Consider the following 23,810-nt stretch of genomic DNA (forward strand, 5'->3'; position numbering starts at 1 on the left):
TTAGCAATAGCATCACTGCCTCACTGCACCAGGATCAGCTATTTCCTTCCTAGGTTACTATAAAGTAGTTATCTATGGTCCCCCATCCCGATAACCCATCACCGGCACTACAGTATTATACATTTATAGTCTCAGGGCCTGATACTGACAGAGGTCTCGTTACTCCCGCATTGTGTGCACGGAAATAAATGCGCATATTCTCGTGTTTGTGTGCATCTTTGTGGTCCGCCCGGCCCCTATCTGTACCCCTGGGCCCATACTCATCATTCCTAGGACGTACTTTGCAGGTATGCTGGTATGCCCTCACTACAGGTACGCCGATATGCCCTCACTGCAAGTACGCCGATATGCCCTCACTGCAGGTACCCCAATATGCCCTCACTGCAGGTACGCCGATATGCTCTCACTGCAGGTACGCCGATATGCCCTCACTACAGGTACGCCGATATGCCCTCACTGCAGGTACCCCGATATGCCCTCACTACAGGTACGCCGATATGCCCTCACTGCAAGTACGCCAATATGCCCTCACTGCAGGTACCCCGATATGCCCTCACTGCAGGTACGCCGGTATGCCCTCACTACAGGTACGCCGATATGCCCTCACTGCAGGTACGCCGATATGCCCTCACTGCAGGTACGCCATTATGCCCTCACTGCAGGTACGCCGGTATGCCCTCACTGCAGGTACGCTATTATGCCCTCACTGCAGGTACGCCGGTATACCCTCACTGCAGGTACGCCATTATGCCCTCACTGCAGGTATGCCGATATGCCGTCATTGCAGGTACGCCGGTATGCCCTCACTGCAGGTACGCCATTATGCCCTCACTGCAGGTACGCCGGTATGCTCTCACTGCAGGTACGCCATTATGCTCTCACTGCAGGTACGCCGATATGCCCTCACTGCAGGTACGCCGATATGCCCTTACTGCAGGTACGCGGATATGCCCTCACTGCAGGTACGCCGGTATGCCCTCACTACAGGTACGCCGGTATGCCCTCACTGCAGGTACCCCGATTTGCCCTCACTGCAGATACGCCGATATGCCCTCACTGCAGGTACGCCATTATGCCCTCACTGCAGGTATGCCGGTATGCCCTCACTGCAGGTACGCCATTATGCCCTCACTGCAGGTACGCCGGTATGCCCTCACTGCAGGTACGCCGGTATGCCCTCACTGCAGGTACCCCGATTTGCCCTCACTGCAGGTACGCCATTATGCCCTCACTGCAGGTACGCCGGTATGCCGTCACTGCAGGTACGCCGATATGCCCTCACTGCAGGTATGCCGATGTGCCCTCACTGCAGGTACGCCGATATGCCGTCACTGCAGGTACGCCGATATGCCCTCACTGCAGGTACGCTGATATGCCCTCACTGAATTGTGCCTAAGTGCAGATGCCCCGTTATAGCCCAGTTACCGTTCTTCAGTCGTGAGCGAAGATGCAACTGAGGAGAGTAAACTGCCTGTATCTGCGCAGCCCGGGTTCTGGAGTCTGCTCAGTGCAATACATGCAGCATATACACTGCAATACACAGGCTTAGGTCCAGTATCACACCCATAATGATTCATTCCCATCGGGCGATGACTGGGTCACTGAATAACATGTGGAGCGCAGACACGAACGGTGGAATAACGTCTAAGCAGCAATGGTTCTCTTGGAATAATAATGGCTGTGTGCGTAGGGGAAAGGGATTTCATGGAAATACTGGGGCAGAGCCCCCTCCCCACTCCCCTTCATGTTAACCGGCCCCAAAATTGTATCCTTGCACCCTGTTATTTCTCTATTCCCCCAATATCACTTCATGGTAACCCTTCCTGGAGTCCTGCCTATGGGCCCATGTTTCTCTCCCAAACACATGTCAGAATCCCACACACAGCTATAAATAGCACCACATGCTCGGGCCAGGGGTATGTATCCTGGGACCCCGTGTTCCCCCATTCTGCTTGTTTGCACCATACCTTTGCTTGGGTTGGAGGGTGCTCCCCTGACGTCTCCTGCAGGGGAGGCATTGCCTGGCTGGGAATCCCATAACTGGAGCAGTCTCGCAGCTGCATGTACTGATACTGAGGGTCATCTCCCCACCAACCAGACTTGCAGGCATTATTTTGTGACTCCTTGGGTGCTTCCATATTCTGGAGTATCTCTCGCCCCTGAGTCTGACGCTTATCTCCTGCTCTCTGCCTCTCACTGACTGACCCTTGTTCCAAGAGGTCTAATAGATAAAGGCTGTCTCCTGTACTTGCTTGTGACCGTGTCTCTTTCATGAGCTGTTTCTTTTCTTCATCTGGAAATGTTGAGTCCTTCATTAAATGACTTTTGCCCTTCACAAGCTGCTTCCAGGGTCCTTCATTGCCTCTGTCCCCTGGTATAAAGTCTGCTCTCTGCCCTTGGCTGTCTCCTAATAAATATTCCCGGTCGCTCTCACAGGTCTCCGTACTTTAGGTCTGTGTCTTCCTCAGGGGCTTCTGGAGAGGGAGCTGGGTTACGGCGGAAGCACAGGTATATAGATATATAGATATATATAGAATGTCACGTGACTAGTTACAGAACCTGAGATATTAAATATCAGTGAGGTGGCCAGGGAGTAAGTGTCAGTCTGTGAGGAAGGAGAGGCAGGGGAACCGGAGAAAGCAGAGAAGGAAATTCATGGTACGTGGAAGTGAGTGAGAGGACTATAACACATGTTTATAATGTGACCGAAGGGGATGAACAGCGTTGACATCAAATTTTTATTAAGTCGAAAAATAATCAAATAGTAAAAAAAAAATAAAGGGTTGGGATGATTTACTAACAATGTAGTGTGCGATATAACATAACCTCACCCAATCAGCAATTAGGGGCAGATTTATCATAGGGCCGCAAAACCCATATTGCCTCAAATTTCATCCCAAACCTCCTCGGGAGAGAGCGCTGCCATCACTGTGACTGGGGAAAGATAATCAGCTTATTATATGGATAACACCATAGTTTTTGTTTTTCATTCATGCAGATTTTATAATATGGTTTACATTTCCTAAATGTACATTCTGTATACAGCAGCTGTGCGAAAATATGCAAATGTCGCAGGCGCCGGGATGCGTATTGAGATGCCCACTGACGGAATCGCAAATCCAAGAGACTGCGTAAAAGAATGCAGCATGGATCACCGACGGGCGTATTTATAATGGGTGCAGATATGAGTGCACACCCGGCACCCATATTATCTAAAAATTACCTCTCCAAGGCCCCACATCAGGTCTCGCAGCGTTGCTCAAAATGCCGGAAAATGGCCGCCGGGGACGTTTTTTTCTGGAAATTTGCACATGCGCTGTGAGGAAATCGTGGAGAAAATGGCGTCTGCGCCATTTCCTCGGCGATCTGTGCATGTGCAATAGACTCTGGTAACACTCTAGTGCCGCCGAGGTGAGAGGAGGGGGCCTGTGACAGGGGATGCACACGGGCCCCCTCCTCTATAAAGATGCCTCTGGTCACAGATCCTTTGATAAGTGACCTATGATCGCTCAGAATGGTCGCCTGTACTCAGAGGTGTTGGGGCCATTTTTATTGCATACAAAAGGCGCAGACTGTGACACACGGTTGCGACAGGCCTACACGGCATTGCGGAGATCTCTCATCAGGCCCGCGCTGCCTCAGTACACCGACTTTTGCAGTAAAGTACAGAAACAAGATTTTATATTTTGGCATTGCATTATTTTAATGAAATATAGGGGCAAGCAAGGAGCATTTACAGGAGTTACCCCAGGAAAAAGGGTGATACGTGTATATAGTACCTGGGTCTGGGCTGCTAAGGGCATGCAGACCGGCCCCTAAGACGTCATGACCACATCCTTTTCAGCATGTTCCGGGGGGCGCCTGGTACTCACTATGGGGCCTATTCATCAACACTAATGGACGGACACAGAGTTACCGCAGCTCTAATCTGTGCTGCGCTTGCACCGATTTTGTGAATTTAACAGTGCATGCGCAGCACAGATTACAGCTGCGGTAAGTTAGTGTAGAGAGGGAAAAGTATCTATTTCCCGAAAAGCTGTCATCGCAAAAATGACAGGTACCGGAATAGATAGTTATAGGGAGGAGGAATGATGAATTCCTCCGGTATATGTACAACTCCATGCGAGCTCTAAACCTAATTACCTCATACTTGCCAACTCTCCCTCATTGTCAGGGAGACTCCCTGAAATAGTAGCAATCTCCCTGTCTCCCTGAAGAGTCTAGCTATCTCCCTGATTGCATCTTACCCCCATTATGAAGCTGTTATATAATAAAAAAACAGAGATAAATACATTCAAATGGGATCATTAGTGTCATTTCCTTGCATTGGTTATTATAAGGCACAATGATCCCTATGAATTTATGAGAAGTATCAGTGTGTTTTCATCAACAAACAGATCTTACTGACTGCTTTTGGGCTGGGTTTACATTTGGATGTAAGTCAGGTTTAGGACACGCCTCTCAGATTTATCAGTACACGCCCATCACATGTAGGACACGCCTCTCAGATTTATCAGTACACGCCCATCACATGTAGGACACGCCTCTCAGATATATCAGTACACGCCCACTGTAACACGCGCTCATAGGTGCTGCTTTCACAATCTCCCTGAAATGCTTTTTCAAAAGTAAGCAAGTATGTATTACCTCCATCAAGTTTTTTATTAATAATGAATAGGCCCCTATGCCGTAACATACTTGGCCAAGCCCCTAGCACCGGGGTCCGATATTTCTCGCAGCAGCCCTGCAGGTAACAGACAGTCCCGAGGTCACCTCACTCATCATCATCACTGTGAGAGATCATGTAGGCTAAGCTGTATTATTATAGGAGGGAAAATAACAGTGATATGAATACAGCGAGTGGTCAGGGATTGGTTGTAGTGGATGAAATATAGAGTGCGCTACTGCGTTGTCTCTGTGTGGATCTTCCATCATACTAATTACTCTGCATACCATCGCCAAGCACTACACACAACCGCTGCGGAATATGTGTGCGCTATATAAATAACTAGTAATAAATAAATAAATAAAATACCAACAGTAGTCTGAGACCTTTATGTGGCTTATTTACCGCTTACACTCTCTGCATTTTCTGAAACCAGCACATTGATGTTACAGGGTGTTTACAAAGGCTGCGAAGTGGGCGTGCACCTGGAAATACAGAAGGCGGATAAGGGAATAGAGAAATATCACAGGTGCGCAGATTTTGCAGCGCAGAGATCAATCTACAAACACATTTCCAAAATCATTTGTATTGTTATTATTTGTATTATTATTATTTGTATTATTACTCGTATTATTATTTGTATTATTACTTGTACTATTATTTGTATTATTATTATTTGTATTATTATTATTATTTGTATTATTATTTGTATTATTATTATTTGTATTATTACTTGTATTATTATTTTATATTATTATTATTATTTGTATTATTACTTGTATTATTATTTGTATTATTATTATTTGTATTATTACTTGTATTATTATTTGTATTATTATTATTTGTATTATTACTTGTATTATTATTTGTATTATTATTATTTGTATTATTACTTGAATTATTATTATTTGTATTATTATTATTTGTATTATTACTTGTATTATTATTTTATATTATCATTATTATTATTTGTATTATTACTTGTATTATTATTTGTATTATTATTATTTGTATTATTACTTGTATTATTATTTGTTTTATTATTACCATGAGGGCACGTCTTTATGTAGCCAGCACTATAATAACATATATTAGTGACGCATGGCAAAGTGGAAGGAAGTCTGTAATAGGTGTAATATTTAATAGACTATTAATGGTTTTATGACAGCTAATAAAAGACAGGAAGATTAATAATGACCACTCCACACCTAGAAAGGGCACAAGACTGGCTCGTGCCAGGCATCACGCAGATCAGCAGAATCATTACTGAGAGCTTCAGATTGAGTTAGGCGCATCCAGTGATGGACAAGCCATGGCGCGACTCAGGGGCGAATAGGTAATTTGTCTGCTTGCAGGGGTAATACTGGCCATGACTGCTTGTGGTGCACAGATACTGGCCAGCATCATAATCTAGAGATGACCAGGGATGTGCATACAGCAATGCAACAGGATTGTCTGTACGCTAATGCCCCGGCTGACGGCTTCAAATCTGAGGCACCCACGTGCAGCCTCTTAGCATCTGTTGAAATCTATCTCTGTTAAATCGCCGGAACGCCAACTAAAATCTGTGATAGCCCAAAGTTTGGGGTCTCCCATTTAATTATTAGGAACTGATTTGCTGTTTGGGCAGCAGTTGCTGTTTTTTTAAAAGCAGTGATAGATAGCCTTATAGATAGGACTGGCAGGTTACAGTGACCTTTTCCCTGTCAGTCCCTACTGAGCATGTGCAGACAGGGGGAAGACTTCATCTCTTGGCCAGTAACCCCTTTTTGCGGGAAAAATACCCCCCATTCATTGGTAGCCTGGTTGACTAGGCAGAGAACCCTGAGGGCGGTCTGTTGCTGGGGGTCCTCTGTCCACTCAGAGAATCTGGACAAGCAGGGAGGAGAAAGAGGGGAAGTTTATAAAAGGTTGGCTGTATTTCCCCTTCTTGCTAAGGACCTGGAAGTGACGTCAGTGAGGGCGGAAGTGCAGTTCCTGCCCATGAAGGCCAGCTAACCAAGTAAGTTGTCCCCAGTTAAAAAAAACTCGGCCCCTCTCAGACTCGCTGCGCTCGCCACTCTTCGGGCACGGCGGCTCGCCAGTTATATTCCCCTTCTATGCCCACTTGGCTGGTAGGGAATGACGCTGGACACTGGGAATGAAGCTGGACACCGGCTGATGACGTCAGGGTCCTCTCCGTGAAGGGGATTTAGACACTACCGTTTATAAAATAGCAATACCCTGAGGGCCCGGAGAGGAGAGCCCTCATGGGAAGGAGCTGGGCAGCAGGTGATGCCATGTAGTTAATATGGAGTTTAGAGATCCTGCAGTTGGGGAAAGACTGCCTGGCCCCGGAGAAATAGCTGTCACTAAAGGAGAGTCCACATAGGGGAAAATACTGTGCAGCAACCCCGTTATGTCGCTGAGAAAAATCAAAAGTGTGCGACTGATGACACAGATAGATGCCTCAGTGAAGGGAATCCCGGCTGCGCTATGCCGGCGCAAGACCCCCCCTTGCAGGATACTGACTTCTGGGATGGTACTGCTAATCAGCTGCTGGAGAAAGTGCCCGGACCATGGCTGTTATGGGCTGCTGCTGTATGAGTGGAGAGGTGCCTGCCCCTGCCAGTTACCGGTCAGGAGATCTGACCACATTGATTCCCTTACTGCCGGAGGACAGAAGCTGAGAGGACCCCAGGGATTGTCTACTTACCGCTGCAGGAGATACACCACCGTATACCTGTCCCAGGGAAAGCTGCTGTGCTGCCCGGCTGTAGAAAGAGACAGCCACAGGAATCCTTGGGAGTGCTGAAGGACCCGGAGGACGACCCCATCAACAGCCGGCTGCCCAGGGGAGTGCCTGTGCACCAGCAGACCTACATCGAGGAGCCTGCTGCAGGACCAGAGGGAGGAGGCCTGCACTGCAAGGGTGCCCATCACTGCTGCTGACCTGGGAGATGCCTGCAAGAAGAAGACCCCGTCCTGGAACCCAGGAGAGAGCATCCGACAGTAACAGGGTAAAGAAGGGACAGCCCTTGAAGAGAGCCTGTGAGGACCCCTGGAGGCAAGCAGGGCCCTGGAAGAGACAGAGTGCCCCATTTACAAATGAAAAAAAATAACCCTTTAGCGCTCGCTAAAGCGGTTATGCCGCTTTTCTGTGTTTGTACGGACATCGTTCTCGCCATCTTTTAGATGGACGAGAGCGATTCAGGCTCCATTGCCGGCTGTGGAGACCCAGCGGTGCCTTTCCGGCTTCAGCGAATCCTTCCAGGCACTGCCGGGACTCCCTGTCATGTACATGCGCAGACAGACCGTCGCGCATGCGCATAACACTGGAGCCCTGTCGCTGGCAGCGTTAGGCTGCCAGCAGCCCAGCTGAGGACCTTGCCGAGGACGAGGATTCCGCTGGCCTTCGCGGGTCCTCGCCGGAGGGGTAAGTATTACTAAATACCAGTGGAATTTTCATTTGTATCACAGTGATACTAAACGAAAATTCCCGCTGGTATTTTGTTTCGTTTGTAAATGGGGCCCAGAGTGCCCGGATCCAGGGATTATATAGTTGTGCCTGGCCTGGAGGAGGGAGCAGCAGTGGAATATCCGGACCCTAGTCCCACTTAGCACAGCCTGGCAACGCTAGAGATCATAGGTGGCAGAAGCGTCGCAGCTTGTGGTGAGCCTGCTTAGTTAAACCACTTACCCCTCTAGTGTTAGTGCCTCTGTATTATCTCCTGCCCTCCCTTAGGAGTAGGGCAGACTTGCTTGTTCCTAGTGGATTGCTGTTGCATAGTGGGGTTATTAGGGGTTAAATCTGAGTAGCCCTGAGGTATCTAAAGGTGCATACACATGTAAAGATTTTCTGTCCAACCATCCAACTAGTTGATTGGTTGGAATGAAAATCTGGTAAGGTATGAAAGCAAATGACAATCAGCAATTTGCTCCCAAACGCCGGAAAACAGATGAAAATGGCGTCAGATAAGTTTGTTAAATGTTTGATCTAAACAATTTGTTCAAACAACAGTTTTTGTCCATTTTACGGAGTTTGGGAGCAAATTGCTGATCATCAGTTACTCCCATACGTTACCAGATTTCCATTCCAACCAATCAACTAGTTGGATGGTTGGACAGAAAATCTGTACGTGTGTACCCAGCCTTTGCCTCTGCTAGGTGTCCCTTAGGCACCTGAGGGGTGGAGTTAATGGAGTAGAAGTGAATCCTAATTTGATTGAAGTTTTATATTACATTTAAATGCTGTGTAATACCCCTTTTCCACCTAAATTCCGGGTCTGACCCGGAGTTGGAACAAAGTTCCTATCCAGATCAGACCCGGAATTTTGCCGGCGCCGACTCGGGATATTCCCGAGTCAGCGCCGCTCACACCGCAGTCGGGTCTGCATAGACCCGGCTTTTGCGGAGTGAAAGTGGTCGCTTGGAGATGACGTCATCTCCAAGTGCCACTGAAGCCGGACCAATCGGCCGGCTAGCAGCGCACTCCAGGTCATCGTGACCCGGAGTGTGCTGTTCTCACAGCAGGGTTTCACGGGCTACGCCCGTGTTACACCCTGCTAGTTACCTGGGTTGGATTGCCGGGTCACTCGACCCGGCGATCCAACTCTCTCCCCTTTTACACCAGGGAGCTGCCCGGGTTAACCCTTCAAAAACCCGGATTTTAGCTCCGGTGTAAAAGGGGTATAAGTGTCATATCTGTGCTCATGCTGATTGGTAACTGTATTGATGTAGTTGGTAAATGCTCTTCAATGGGGTTCTGAAGTGTAAACAGTTCTCATATTAAAACAGTTTTTGGTGAGACGATACCCGCCGTGGCATTCACTGTTTTAAATGCTCAGTTGATTTAATTTACCTTTGTGTGGCTGACATTGTAACTGTACAATCACCTGATGAGTTATAAATGCTTCCCTGATTTTATTCCGCAAAAAATGTATGCAATCCCTATTTCTCTCATGCTGGACTGTGCTTGCTAAAGCCACAAAACGTATGCAATCCCTATCTTCTCTGTAATTCTGCATGATGTTTGTTATAACCAGAAATGTGGTGGGTTTTTTTGCATAAAAGAGTTGTTTTAATAGTTGCAATTGAGTTTCAAGTGTTGTAACAAGTCACATATAAGGAAAGCTGAGCTAATATAACAAATGTACTGTTATGTGTTGTACCCTCTTTAGGCATACATGCCGACATTTCACTCCCTCCTTCCGGGAGGGAGCTGTCAGGCTTTCTCGGCGGGGGACGGGTCACGGCGAAAAGGGTGTGTGGCCTGGTGGTGACAAGCATTTTTAAAAGGCATTGTGAGGCATGGGGCTGGGCCGTGTGATGACGCGATTCATGAGTTATAATGGGTCCCTGAGTTATAATGGGATATCACAAATCCACAATCCCTGCGTCCATATTTGCTCTGCGCCGTAACAATTGGGACGCATGCGCCCTTCGACTTTGCATCGGGATTTATATAGAGCTGCACTGAGCGTCAACATTTTTCGTTAAGAAGCCATTTTCTGTAATGCGCGTGCACGCAGGAAATGCAGACACAGGTGTTACTTACATCCCTTACACCTGGTCAGGGGCTGGCACAGCGGCCATGATAAATCCCAGGCGGTATATGTCTTACTGCTGCTGGTGCAATGACACGCCATAATGACCATGCGCATGAGTAGCGCCATATAGCTGCTTCTGATTGGCCAAATTGATCCCACCAGCTGACAGCAGTTAAGTCATTAGTGTGTCACTTATATTATATCACGTTGCAGCTGTCAATTCTCATTATTTATCATTTCCATTTGGATTACTGCATGTGTCTGGACTTCTTGAAACCAGCGCTTCAAAAGACACAATGGCCCTCATTCAGAGGCGGTCGGAGGATGCAAGCGGTCGCTCAGAAACTGGGCGGCCGCTTGCATCCTGACCGCCCGCCTCTGTTTCGGTCGTTAGGCTGTGGGTTTACACCCACAGCTCTAACGACCGCCAGGGTGATGGTCGCGATGGTCAGAAGACCATCGCGACCATCGGGGCTTACGACGAGACCCTAGGGTAGTGTCTCACTTGTCGTAAGCCCCGGAGAGCTTCTGGCTCTGTCAGAGCTGGAAGCTCTCCACTGACATCACTAGTGATGTCAGTGGGGCCTCCCCCAAACGGGGCAAGCCCCCCCCCAGCCCGCCTTCCAAACGGGGCAAGCTGTCAATCAATATTGACAGCTCGCCCCCTTTGGAAAGAGACCCACTACGACCGGCGCTGTCGGTCGTAGCGGGTCTCACGCATGCGCACTGGCCAAACATCGAGGCGGCCGTGCGGTTGTAGACCTTACGGCCGCCTCTGAATAAGGTCCACAGCGCCTTACTGACCCTGGTGTTACCAAGACCAGCTAATAAACGGAGATTGTCTCTACCCTACTGGGGACATTACTGCCTATTACAGCCTCCACACGCAGATCCAGGCTCCCTTCCAAACAGGGGAGAGCCTTGAATAGTGACACCGTGATCCAGACTGTACAAACTTACTACAGGTATAACTCTACTACTAAAGCCTGTTAATTCACACAGGACCGTTGTGCCGCTTAGATTCTGTTTGCAGCTGGCAAACATTACAATATCCTGAATTATTGAAAATTATTAAATTAGTATATTTTGGAGATCATTGTCTGTGCAGGTTACAGGACCTCATGCTAATTCTTTGTATGTATATATATATATATATATATTTTTTTTATTATTATTTTTTTTTAAATGTTTCAAATATGTAACATGTGCAAATAAGGACTAATGCATATTGAATTCTATTGGTATTTCATTTAATAAAAATAACCTTTTAGAAATTCGAACCTTGTTATATTGTATTCACCCTCTGAATAACCAGCTGCTTTTGTAACATATTATATATTTAATTTGGGATTGACTACCCCAACCAGCTGAAGCATTGAGGGTGTGGCATTAACTCGTCAAGCGCCTAGGTATTTTTCTTGAGGATGACTGCAGGAAAGACTATTCTCCAATCATTTTTAAAAGGAAAAACAACAGACGCGTAGGTGTTTGAATTTAATTACATTTTAAATGGAAATTGTGACTTTCCCATATAATAACCACCCCCCCTCCCCGCGCCACTGAGGCTTCTCTCACCCCTGTGCTGAGTCTATATTGGTGCTCTGCGGACTGCTCACATTCCAACATCCATATCAGTAATTGTTTTATGCAGTAATAGAAATGATACCTTGAGATTTTCAGAATTATGAGTCTAAGAAAATACCATTATTTGGCTCGTACCGCAAACACAATCTACCCAAGATGGGCAAAAACGTTTTAATAAAATTGCAAGTAAAGTAAACTAAAACCAGTTGTATGCATCTATTTATTTATTCTAACTACCATCAAAAAAACCCTGTGAGGCCCCTACCTCGGCACTAATCCACCTATACTAAAAGCGGTGCGATTTGCTAGTTTGCAACGTGTGATAATAATATGAAGAGCTCAAAATAACATTACTAAAAAATACACAACATAATGCATAAAATGAGAGCGCCCCTGAGATCAGTGACGACATTCACCGCCGCTCGCTGCTGCACACTTTCTGAGTGAAGTGGGTGTTTCGGGCAGCTTGAATTGCGTCATCCGTGCCCTGTCCCCTGCTTTACAATGTCATAATCGTGTCTTCATATAGCGTGCGGCGAGGCCACGGTGATGGTGCCACGCCCCTCCTTTCCTCGCGCACCTCACACCTGGCTGCCTCTTCCTAGAAATATCAGCAAGTGTGGTGCAAATGCTACAGGTTTGTAGCTAAACTTGAAGAGCTCAACAAGCGCGCGTAACTATGCATTTATTCCTATGTTCTTTCAGCGCACAAATGCGTCCACGTGTCCCGTATACAGTACTTCAGTTATCTTAGGAATCTCCTATTGTCCAAGGAAAGGTTCATCTCCCATTGACCGTGAGCTCTTTAAGGTCGACAGAGAACTGAAATTAAAACAGTTTTATAAAGACGTCAAGGGGTTCATTTACTAAGTGTCGCGTTCTAAAACGCGAAGCTTCCGATCGTGTTTATGCCCAAAATGGAAAAAGGGCAATAATTTTACTAACCAAGCATGGCTAGCAAAACCATCACCCTATTACATTTTGGACATAATAAACCCCAAGTCCACAAACCATACAGCTCATCTTTATATAGAACCTGCACTTTGTGTCATGCGCTGCCTGTATAACCCCTGCCTGTATAACCCCTGCCTGTATAACCCTGCCTGTATAACCCCTGCCTGTATAACCCCTGCCTGTATAACCCTGCCTGTATAACCCCTGCCTGTATAACCCTGCCTGTATAACCCTGCCTGTATAACCCCTGCCTGAATGACCCCTGCCTGTATGACCCCTGCCTGTATAACCCCTGCCTGTATAACCCCTGCCTGTATAACCCTGCCTGTATAACCCCTGCCTGTATAACCCCTGCCTGTATAACCCCTGCCTGTATAACCCTGCCTGTATAACCCCTGCCTGAATGACCCCTGCCTGTATAACCCCTGCCTGTATAACCCCTGCCTGTATAACCCTGCCTGTATAACCCCTGCCTGTATAACCCTGCCTGTATAACCCCTGCCTGTATAACCCTGCCTGTATAACCCCTGCCTGTATAACCCTGCCTGTATAACCCTGCCTGTATAACCCCTGCCTGAATGACCCCTGCCTGTATGACCCCTGCCTGTATAACCCCTGCCTGTATAACCCCTGCCTGTATAACCCCTGCCTGTATAACCCTGCCTGGTAATCGGACTTCAGTCACAGCAAATTAGTCTGTAATTGGCTCTGTTCCATAGTATTTATCTCAATTTGTAGATGTTTTATTTACAGATTGCGGTGATATAATTAGTTACCTCCATGCCTTCCAGGGTTTGGTGATTTTTATTACAAATCGAATTCTCCCGACTTGCGGAGAACTGAGGTGAACATGAGAACGTTGGGTATTATTTATTATCGCTCCCGTATCTGTTATAACTTGTAGTGATATTTCACAAACATTAAATGTCTCCCTTTCCCATCGTGCTACACTAATAATATAAGAACGTTGCGTCCGCCTGTTTGTTCCAATTTGGTGCAGAAATTACTGAGCCAATTTTCAGGAAAACTGCATCATTTTGTAGCGGAAACTCAGAGACATAATCTGCACTTTGTTATTCTGTATTTACGCCTGATTTGGTTTTGCACCATAGGTATTCATCTAGTGCTAATTATATTTATTAATCATGGTCTTACCCTGATAAAGGTGCATTTGTAAAGCAGCGGAAAAGCTATCCCTGTTGCAGGGCTGGCGCAATGCAGTCCGCGGGGTGAGCATTGGAGGGGGCACAGGGCTGGAGAGGCCCCCTCCCCGCTACTTGCTTTCTGAGCACATTTACTGCTGCGTCTGTGACAGACAGGCTACGGCAGCCAGTGTCATGGGCGGGCCTGGCAGGGAGAAACTAAGGGGTGGTCCGCCGGTGGACCTGGCGCCCGCGGTCTTAAATTATATTTAAATTATGGCGGATTGGTAATCTGGCTAATGGGTGGGCCTGATTGTGATCCATTTGAAATTAAATGTAATTTATGTCCGCTGCCGCCCGGTCAGGAACTTATATCACTGCCCGGCATTGCCCGCCCTTGAGCGAGAGGAGCTAGTTTGTTCCCCTGCCTTGTGACGTTCTTATAAGCAGCGCCATTGCCAGCAATAGCATGCAGACTGGGAGTTTACATGTGTGACGTATGTGATGATGTCACGCCGCACACGCGCACAACCAGTCTCTCTGTGTGTGCTGTGCCCAGAAAGAGGAGAAATGGAAGAGCTGCCTCAGCTGCACACCACAACGCCAGGAGGAGCACCCACCGAGCAGTGAGTGAGAGAGAGAGACAGCTGCCCGTCACTGACGGAGGTAACGAGGGCGCAAATTTACAGTTTGCAGGGGGGGCGTCGAACACCCTAGCACCGGCCCTGTGATAAGTATTCCTACACACTATACATTATTCTCTAATGGAAATTCATGAGACAGATACCTCATCTGCCCAAACCCCCCTCCTGCCTGCCCAAACCATACCCCAGCCTGCCCAAACCACACCCCAGCCTGCCCAAACCATACCCCAGCCTGCCCAAACCACACCCCAGCCTGCCCAAACCACACCCCATCCTGCCCAAACCATACCCCAGCCTGCTCAAACCCAACTCCAGCCTGCCCATGCCACACCTCATCCAGCCCCAAAAATATGCAAAATTGCCCATACCATACCCCAGTTCCCCAAACCATACCCCAGTCTGCACAAACCATACCCTGATTTCCCCTAACCATAACCCCACTTGCACAAACCACACCCATGCCTGCCCACACCATACCCAGCCCTGCCCCAACAACCAACACCCCCCCCCTTTTGAAATAGAAGATCTATACAGAGCTATACATTAGGCCTAGGTGAGGGGCTTTCGGAGACAGACAAAACACTGTTAATGTAAAGGCACCTACACACAGAAGCCGTTTCACATTATGCTGTTATATTGTATCAACCTTACACTATTGCTCCCTGTATAGCACATGATGGACGTTAATAGAAAAAAACATAATTGGAATGATTTATATTTAGTACTTGAAATCATTTGTATTTGTCAAAATATTAATTGCCAAAAGATATTTGAGTCCATATAACCAGCTGGGAAGTATGCTCATATCTGCTGTATATTGTACATAGTTGTATCTTACACATACAGTACTTATCAACTATTTAGAGGAGATTGAGAGGACTGTCCTGTCATGCTGTGGATCAGTATATTAGCGGCTGTGACATGTGCCATGGTAATGGGGGCCCCTCCATTGCTAATCTTACAAGTTGAAGGCATGTTTTTAGGGGAGGTATAGCGGAGGAGGGGGGGCACATTGTCCTGCTTAGTTACATATACAACTTGAGAGTTATGTCTCATAGTTAAAATTTGCGTATTTCACACATAGACACGACTCCTATATCTCTGTACATCCTGCTGGTGGCTCCTTCATACAGCAGCACAACACTTGTTACATAGCTATGTCTCATGCATACAGGGCTGGCCTGAAACTATTTTTTTTGTTAAGCGGATATAGATTTTGGCGCACAGCTACCTCATCCCCCCATGGAGCACCTCACAGGACTCCACATCACAGCCCCTCACAATACCCACCCATCATAGCCCCTCTCATCCCCCTCACAGCACCCCTCTTCACAGCCCCTCATCCCTCTCATCACAGCCCCTCACAGCACCCCTCTTCACAGCCCCCCTCATCACAGCACCCCTCATCACATCCCCCTTCATCACAGCACCCATCACTGCCCCTCTCATCCCCCTCATCACATCCCCTCACAGTACCCCTGTGAGGGGGCCCATCAAAGCCCCCCTCATCACAGCCCCTCATCACAGCCCATCACAGTACCCCTCATCACAGTCTCTCTTATCCCCCTCATCACAGCTCCTCAAAACACCCCTCATCACAGCCCCTCTCATAGCACCCTCATCACAGTCCCTCTCATTCCCCTCACAGCTCCCTCATCACAGCCCCTCACAGCACCCCTCATCACAGCCCCACAGCACCCCTCATCACAGCACCTCACAGCACCCTCATCAGAGCCTCTCTCATCCCCCTCATCACAGCTCCTCTCATCCCCCTCATCACAGCCCCTCTCATCCCACTCATTACAGTCCATCTCACCCCCTCATCACAGCCCCTCACATCCCCCTCATCACAACCCCTCTCATCCCCTTTATCACAGCCCCTCACAGCACCCCTCTTCACAGCCCCTCATCCCCCTCATCACAGCCCCTCACAGCACCCCTCATCACAGCTCCTCTCACCCCCCTCATCACAGCCCCTCTCACCCCCCTCATCACAGCCCCTCACAGCACCCCTCATCACAGCCCCTCACAGCAACCTCATCACAGCCCCTGTCATCCCCCTCATCACAGCACCCGTCATCACAGCCCCTCACAGCACCCCTCTTCACAGCCCCTCATCCCCCTCATCACAGCCCCTCACAGCACCCCTCATCACAGCTCCTCTCACCCCCCTCATCACAGCCCCTCTCACCCCCCTCATCACAGCCCCTCACAGCACCCTAATCACAGTCCCTCTCATCCCCCTCATCACAGCCCCTCACAGCCCTCTCATCCCCTCACAGCACCCTCATCACTACCCCTCATCGCAGCCTCTCTCATCCACTTCATCACATCCCCTCACAGTACCCCTGTGACGGGGCCCATCACAGCCCCTCACAGCACCCCTCATCACAGCCTCTCATCTCCCTCATCACAGCCCATCACAGTACCCCTCATCACAGCCTCTCTTATCCCCCTCATCACAGCCCCTCTCAGTACCCCTCATCACAGCTGCTATCACCCCCCTCAACACAGCCCATCTCATCCCCCTCATCACAGCTCCTCACAGCACCCCTCATCACAGCCCCTCTCATCCCCCTCACAGCACCCTCATCACAGTCCCTCTCATTCCCCTCACAGCACCCTCATCACAGCACCCTCATCACAGCCCCTCTCATCCCAATCATCACAGTCCCTCTCATCCCTCTCATCACAGCCCCTCACAGCTTCCATCACAGCACCCTCATCAGAGCCTCTCTCATCCCCTTCATCACAGCCCCTCACAGCACCCCTCATCACAGCCCCTCACTGCACCCCTCAACGCAGCCCCTCTCATCCCCTCCATCACAGCCCCTCTCATCCCCCTCATTACAGCCCATCTCACCCCCTCATCACAGCCCCTCACATCCCTCTCATCACAACCCCTCTCATCCCCTTCATCACAGCCCCTCACAGCCCCCCTCATCACAGCCCCTCATCCCCCTCATCACAGTCCCTCACAGCACCCCTCATCACAGCCCCTCACAGCCCCCTCATCACAGCTCTCTCATCCCCCTCATCACTGCCCCTCACAGCACCCTCATCACTGCCCCTCACACCCCTCATCACTGCCCCCCACACCCCTCATCACAGCCCCTCTCATCCCCTTCATCACAGCCCCTCACAGCACCCCTCTTCACAGCCCCTCTCATCCCCCTCATCACAGACCCTCACAGCACCCCTCATCACATCCCCTCACAGCACCCCTCATCACAGCCTCTCTCATCACCCTCATCACAGCCCATCACAGTACCCCTCATCACAGCCTCTCTTATCCCCCTCATCACAGCCCCACTCATCCCTCTCACAGCACCCTCATCACAGTCCCTCTCATTCCCCTCACAGCACCCTCATCACAGCCCCTCACAGCACCCCTCATCACAGCCCCTCACAGCACCCCACATCACAGCCCCACAGCACCCCTCATCACAGCCCCCCACAGCTCCCATCACAGCACCCTCATCAGAGCCTCTCTCATACCCTTCATCACAGCCCCTCACAGCACAACTCATCACAGCCCCTCACAGCACCCCTCATCACAGCCTCTCATCCCCCTCATCACAGCAACCCTCATCACAGCCCCTCACAGCACCCCTCATCACAGCCTCTCATCTCCCTCATCACAGCCCATCACAGTACCCCTCATCACAGCCTCTCTTATCCCCCTCATCACAGCCCCTCTCAGTACCCCTCATCACAGCTGCTATCACCCCCCTCAACACAGCCCATCTCATCCCCCTCATCACAGCTCCTCACAGCACCCCTCATCACAGCCCCTCTCATCCCCCTCACAGCACCCTCATCACAGTCCCTCTCATTCCCCTCACAGCACCCTCATCACAGCACCCTCATCACAGCCCCTCTCATCCCAATCATCACAGTCCCTCTCATCCCTCTCATCACAGCCCCTCACAGCTTCCATCACAGCACCCTCATCAGAGCCTCTCTCATCCCCTTCATCACAGCCCCTCACAGCACCCCTCATCACAGCCCCTCACTGCACCCCTCAACGCAGCCCCTCTCATCCCCTCCATCACAGCCCCTCTCATCCCCCTCATTACAGCCCATCTCACCCCCTCATCACAGCCCCTCACATCCCTCTCATCACAACCCCTCTCATCCCCTTCATCACAGCCCCTCACAGCCCCCCTCATCACAGCCCCTCATCCCCCTCATCACAGTCCCTCACAGCACCCCTCATCACAGCCCCTCACAGCCCCCTCATCACAGCTCTCTCATCCCCCTCATCACTGCCCCTCACAGCACCCTCATCACTGCCCCTCACACCCCTCATCACTGCCCCCCACACCCCTCATCACAGCCCCTCTCATCCCCTTCATCACAGCCCCTCACAGCACCCCTCTTCACAGCCCCTCTCATCCCCCTCATCACAGACCCTCACAGCACCCCTCATCACATCCCCTCACAGCACCCCTCATCACAGCCTCTCTCATCACCCTCATCACAGCCCATCACAGTACCCCTCATCACAGCCTCTCTTATCCCCCTCATCACAGCCCCACTCATCCCTCTCACAGCACCCTCATCACAGTCCCTCTCATTCCCCTCACAGCACCCTCATCACAGCCCCTCACAGCACCCCTCATCACAGCCCCTCACAGCACCCCACATCACAGCCCCACAGCACCCCTCATCACAGCCCCCCACAGCTCCCATCACAGCACCCTCATCAGAGCCTCTCTCATACCCTTCATCACAGCCCCTCACAGCACAACTCATCACAGCCCCTCACAGCACCCCTCATCACAGCCTCTCATCCCCCTCATCACAGCAACCCTCATCACAGCCCCTCACAGCAACCCTCTTCACAGCCCCTCATCCCCCTCATCACAGCCCCTCACAGCACCCCTCATCACAGCTCCTCTCACCCCCCTCATCACAGCCCCTCTCACCCCCCTAATCACAGTCCCTCTCATCCCCCTCATCACAGCCCTCTCATCCCCTCACAGCACCCTCATCACTACCCCTCATCGCAGCCTCTCTCATCCACTTCATCACATCCCCTCACAGTACCCCTGTGACGGGGCCCATCACAGCCCCTCACAGCACCCCTCATCACAGCCTCTCATCTCCCTCATCACAGCCCATCACAGTACCCCTCATCACAGCCTCTCTTATCCCCCTCATCACAGCCCCTCTCAGTACCTCTCATCACAGCTGCTATCACCCCCCTCAACACAGCCCATCTCATCCCCCTCATCACAGCTCCTCACAGCACCCCTCATCACAGCCCCTCTCATCCCCCTCACAGCACCCTCATCACAGTCCCTCTCATTCCCCTCACAGCACCCTCATCACAGCCCCTCTCATCCCAATCATCACAGTCCCTCTCATCCCTCTCATCACAGCCCCTCACAGCTTCCATCACAGCACCCTCATCAGAGCCTCTCTCATCCCCTTCATCACAGCCCCTCACAGCACCCCTCATCACAGCCCCTCACTGCACCCCTCAACGCAGCCCCTCTCATCCCCTCCATCACAGCCCCTCTCATCCCCCTCATTACAGCCCATCTCACCCCCTCATCACAGCCCCTCACATCCCTCTCATCACAACCCCTCTCATCCCCTTCATCACAGCCCCTCACAGCCCCCCTCATCACAGCCCCTCATCCCCCTCATCACAGTCCCTCACAGCACCCCTCATCACAGCCCCCTCATCACAGCTCTCTCATCCCCCTCATCACTGCCCCTCACAGCACCCTCATCACTGCCCCTCACACCCGTCATCACTGCCCCTCACACCCCTCATCACAGCCCCTCTCATCCCCCTCATAACAGCCCCTCTCATCCCCTTCATCACAGCCCCTCACAGCGCCCTTCTTCACAGCCCCTCTCATCCCCCTCATCACAGACCCTCACAGCACCCCTCATCACATCCCCTCACAGCACCCCTCATCACAGCCTCTCTCATCACCGTCATCACAGCCCATCACAGTACCCCTCATCACAGCCTCTCTTATCCCCCTCATCACAGCCCCACTCATCCCTCTCACAGCACCCTCATCACAGTCCCTCATTCCCCTCACAGCACCCTCATCACAGCCCCTCACATCACCCCTCATCACAGCCCCACAGCACCCCTCATCACAGCCCCTCTCATCCCCCTCATCACAGCCCCTCACAGCTCCCATCACAGCACCCTCATCAGAGCCTCTCTCTCTCATACCCTTCATCACAGCCCCTCACAGCACACCTCATCACAGCCCCTCACAGCACCCCTCATCACAGCCTCTCATCCCCCTCATCACAGCCCATCACATTACCCCTCATCACAGCCTCTCTTATCCCCCTCATCACAGCCCCTCTCAGTACCCCTCATCACAGCTGCTATCACCCCCCTCAACACAGCCCATCTCATCACAGCTCCTCACAGCACCCCTCATCACAGCCCCTCTCATCCCCCTCACAGCACCCTCATCACAGTCCCTCTCATTCCCCTCACAGCACCCTCATCACAGCACCCTCATCACAGCCCCTCTCATCCCAATCATCACAGTCCCTCTCATCCCCCTCATCACAGCCCCTCACAGCTTCCATCACAGCACCCTCATCAGAGCCTCTCTCATCCCCTTCATCACAGCCCCTCACAGCACCCCTCATCACAGCCCCTCACTGCACCCCTCAACGCAGCCCCTCTCATCCCCTCCATCACAGCCCCTCTCATCCCCCTCATTACAGCCCATCTCACCCCCTCATCACAGCCCCTCACATCCCCCTCATCACAACCCCTCTCATCCCCTTCATCACAGCCCCTCACAGCCCCCCTCATCACAGCCCCTCATCCCCCTCATCACAGTCCCTCACAGCACCCCTCATCACAGCCCCTCACAGCCCCCTCATCACAGCTCTCTCATCCCCCTCATCACAGCCCCTCACAGCACCCTCATCACTGCCCCTCACAACCCTCATCACAGCCCCTCTCATCCCCCTCATAACAGCCCCTCTCATCCCCTTCATCATAGCCCCTCACAGCACCCCTCTTCACAGCCCCTCTCATCCCCCTCATCACAGACCCTCACAGCACCCCTCATCACATCCCCTCACAGCACCCCTCATCACAGCCCCTCACAGCACCCCTCATCATAGCCTCTCTCATCACCCTCATCACAGCCCATCACAGTACCCCTCATCACAGCCTCTCTTATCCCCCTCATCACAGCCCCTCTCATCCCTCTCACAGCACCCTCATCACAGTCCCTCTCATTCCCCTCACAGCACCCTCATCACAGCCCCTCACAGCACCCCTTATCACAGCCCCTCACAGCACACCTCATCACAGCCCCACAGCACCCCTCATCACAGCCCCACAGCACCCCTCATCACAGCCCCTCTCATCCCCCTCATCACAGCCCCTCACAGCTCCCATCACAGCACCCTCATCAGAGCCTCTCTCATACCCTTCATCACAGCCCCTCACAGCACACCTCATCACAGCCCCACACAGTACCCCTCATCACAGACCCTTTCATCCCCCTCATTACAGCCCATCTCACACCCCTCATCACAGCCCCTCACATCCCCCTCATCACAACCCCTCTCATCCCCTTCATCACGGCCTCTCACAGCACCCGTCTTCACAGCCCCTCATCCCCTTCATCACAGCCCCTCACAGCACCCTTCATCACAGCCCCTCTCATCCCCCTCATCACAGCACCCCTCATCACAGTCCCTCTCAGCACCCTCATCACAGTCCCTCTCATCCCTCTCATCACAGCCCCTCACAGTACCCCTTGTCACTGCCCCTCACAGCACCCTCATCACAGCCCCTCACAGCACCCCTCATCACAGCCTCATCACCCTCATCACAGCCCATCACAGTACCCCTCATCACAGCCTCTCTTATCCCCCTCATCACAGCCCCTCTCAGTACCCCTCATCACAGCCGCTATCACCCCCCTCATCACAGCTCCTCACAGCACCCCTCATCACAGCCCCTCTCATCCCCCTCACAGAATCCTCATCAAAGCCCCTCACAGCACCCTCATCACAGCCCCTCACAGCACCCCTCATCACAGCCCCTCACAGCACCCCTCATCACAGCCCCTCACAGCACCCCTCATCACAGCCCCACAGCACCCCTCATCACAGCACCCCTCATCACAGCCCCTCTCATCCCCATCATCACAGCCCCTCTCATCCCCCTCATCACAGCCCCTCACAGCTCCCATCACAGCACCCTCATCAGAGCCTCTCTCATCTCCTTCATCACAGCCCCTCTCATCTCCCTCATCACAGCCCCTCACAGTACCCCTCATCACAGCCCCTCTCATCCCCCTCATTACAGCCCATCTCAACCCCCTCATCACAGCCCCTCACATCCCCCTCATCACAACCCCTCTCATCCCCCTCATCACAGCCCCTCTCATCCCCCTCATCACAACCCCTCATCCCCCTCATCACAGCCCCTCTCATCCCCCTCATCACAGCCCCTCTCACCCCCCCTCCCCCTCATCACAGCCCCTCACATCCCCCTCATCACAACCCCTCACAGCTCCCATCACAGCACCCTCATCAGAGCCTCTCTCATCCCTTTCATCACAGCCCCTCACAGCACCTCTCATCACAGCCCCTCTCATCCCCCTCATTACAGCCCATCTCACCCACCTCATCACAGCCCCTCTCATCCCCCTCATCACAGCCCCTCTCATCCCCCTCATCACAGCATCCCCCTCATCACAGCACCCCATCACAACCCCTCTCATCCCCCTCATCACAGACCCTCTTATCCCCCTCATCACAGCCCCTCTCACCCCCCTCACCCCCTCATCACAGCCCCTCACATCCCCCTCATCACAACCCCTCTCATCCCCCTCATCACAGACCCTCACATCCCCTCTCATCCCCCTCACAGCACCCCTCTTCACATCCCCCTCATCACAGCCCCTCTCATCCCCCTCATCACAACCCCCTCTTCACATCCCCTCATCACAGCCCCTCTCATTCCCCTCACAGCACCCCTCATCACAGACCCTCTCATTCCCCTCATCACAGCCCCTCATAGCACCCTCATCACAGCCCCTCTCATCCCCCTCATCACAGCCCCTCTCATTGCCCTCATCACAGCCCCTCTCATCCTTCTCATCACAGCCCCCCACTCACACTTACCTGCCAGCTCCTGTCGAGAACAGCGGCAGCAGAGGGCTACTTTATATGTCGCTGGTGTGGCCAGGCCTGGGCGCCCTCCTCTATGTGGCGCCCTACTTGGCCGTGTAACCAGCATATATGTAAAACGGCTCTGCATACATATGAACAC

The 23,810-nt window shown here is 51.4% G+C and overlaps 1 protein-coding gene across 3 annotated transcripts in view; it reads right to left on the reverse strand.

Moving 5' to 3' along the window:
• Positions 1-23,810, reverse strand: part of CLCN1 (chloride voltage-gated channel 1) — a 257,489-nt gene that overhangs the window by 159,894 nt on the left and 73,785 nt on the right. Inside the window, exons 1-2 of one of the 3 annotated variants that reach the window (XM_088479388.1) lie at positions 2,832-2,889; positions 1,968-2,474 (exon numbers count right to left, since the gene is read on the reverse strand). The exons of 1 other annotated variant lie outside the window; for it this stretch is intronic. In XM_088479388.1, coding sequence (XP_088335514.1) covers positions 1,968-2,315 — 348 coding nt within the window. In that variant the 5' untranslated portion in view covers positions 2,316-2,474; positions 2,832-2,889. Of the gene's footprint in view, positions 1-1,967; positions 2,475-2,831; positions 2,890-23,810 lie in introns of those variants that run through there. One more of the 3 variants, XM_088479386.1, reaches the window with a different exon arrangement.

Source organism: Taudactylus pleione, unplaced genomic scaffold (assembly GCF_031769625.1).
Source record: "Taudactylus pleione unplaced genomic scaffold, aTauple2 ptg000231l, whole genome shotgun sequence".
In the NCBI taxonomy this organism is placed as follows: Eukaryota; Metazoa; Chordata; class Amphibia; order Anura; family Myobatrachidae; genus Taudactylus; species Taudactylus pleione.